The sequence below is a fragment of the Sphaeroforma arctica genome, assembly GCF_001186125.1.
Source record: "Sphaeroforma arctica JP610 unplaced genomic scaffold supercont1.3431, whole genome shotgun sequence".
Taxonomy (NCBI): domain Eukaryota; class Ichthyosporea; order Ichthyophonida; genus Sphaeroforma; species Sphaeroforma arctica.
This window is the reverse complement of record NW_014037127.1, coordinates 308-2153: the sequence shown is the minus strand read 5'-3', so window position 1 is coordinate 2153 and position 1846 is coordinate 308. Positions and strand designations below refer to the sequence as shown.

Genomic DNA, 1846 nt, shown 5'->3' with positions numbered 1-1846 from the left:
TATATAAATATACATATATGTATACACACACACACACACACACACACACACGCACACACACACACACACGCACACACCCACACACAACACAATAATGATAATAAAAAATAATGATCATTTATGATATATTGTCAATTATTCTCACAGTTTGCATGTGCGTGTTTCTGTGGGAGTGTGGGTGCCAGTCCGCACGAGACAACAGTTGATACGCTGGTCGTGTGTGGGCGGGGAGATGTACCTTAAATCGAGTTATAAACAACCTCTCATACAACACATCTTGCACTCCAATTACTACCACAGCCACCTCTTACCACACGCACTGTTCCAATGCTAATTACCACAGCCGAATCTCAAACACATACAGTCATTTCAAGCCCAATCATCACAGCCCCATCCGAACCACAGCTATTGTGCTAATACACACTATTCCCAGTTAACGGCACATAACACCCCTTATCCCCGTGTCCACACCGCATCAACCACAGCCTATGCTCACGCAGACACACACACACACCTGTTGGTGTAGCCAGGCACAGGAGCACTGATGGAATTGGCTGAACCGCTGGGCCCTACCGTAGACTGATCCCCAGACCATGTGTGTGCGTGTGCGTGTGTGTGTGCGTGTGTGGTGGCACCAGTGTGTGCGTGGGTGTCTGACTGGGGCAGTGATGCGTGTGGATAGCTGAACGAGTATGCTGGGAGAGAGGGTGGGTGCTGGAGCGTGCTCATCTGCATCGTCGGAGGTGTGTGGATGAGAGAGTTGCTCTGTGAGCAACAAGACACAACACGTGACATGAGACGGGTGTGTAGAATAAACGTACTAGTTGGGGTAGAAAACGTATTTTAAGTGGAGAAGCGTGGGTGTAATGGATATTACCCAGATCTGATGCGGTGCACGTGTTGTATAGTCTGCTTGGCGATAGAAAACGGAACACGTTTCTGGAAGATACATTTGCGTATTCGAAATCGCATCCACGTATTCATAATCTCATGTACGTCTCTGACATAACATATACGTACTCGAAACCCCATACACGTACCTGTGATACATACTGAATTATTACGTAGTCGAAATCACATTAAGAATACTCGTAAATCACATATACGTACCTGTGAAAGTAAGCGATTGGAATTGTATATACGTACTCAAAACCACGTACAAGCACTCGGGTAGCTACATATACATACTCGAAATTGCATATACGCACCTGTGATATATACTCTAGAAATGAATTTATGTATTCAAATTTACACATACGTACTCAGAAATTACATATACGTACCTGTGATTGTGTATGCGTCAACGGAGAAGGCTGAGCCTGATTTGGTATCAGTGGATCGATCCGCAATATGGGAGGAAGCATATCGATGTATGAGAAAACACGCCGACATGTAAGAAATAACGTGATGCGAGAAGATAACTTGGTATGTGACCAAACAACTGGATATGGGAGGAGTTGAGCCGAATGGTGAAGTTAGAAGCAAAGTGCTGAAGTGAACAGTGCAGAGGATTGGGACATAGTTGTCTGATGGAACGGTCGTACACGGTCATATGAGAGGTCTCACAAGATATCACAAGTGAAATATTATTAATTAAAAGACTTTGCATACGCACTGGGCAGTGATAGCAACTCAATTGCCAGCCATGTATGTGAAGCTAGTGATCTATACACATACGGAACGGTGTGTATTCGTGTAGTTAGCATGTGCCAAGAAGCATGCCAGCGTGTGTATATAAGCATACAAGGATGTTTGTATGCCACACAGACAGAGTAAACACTATAAGTCTCAGTGTTGTTTCCAATTAACACAGACAGTCCAAAGACTCTACTACTTTGGCAGTGCA

General features: G+C 44.4%; 1 protein-coding gene across 1 annotated transcript; it reads right to left on the bottom strand.

Moving 5' to 3' along the window:
• Positions 1-514: 514 nt before the first annotated feature.
• SARC_13557 (hypothetical protein) lies at positions 515-1364 on the bottom strand (the record flags this gene model as incomplete). Its single annotated transcript, XM_014292310.1, has 2 exons — positions 515-765; positions 1284-1364. Coding segments are annotated over 2 exons (332 nt in total), but the record flags the coding sequence as incomplete, so codon positions are not given.
• Positions 1365-1846: the final 482 nt, after the last annotated feature.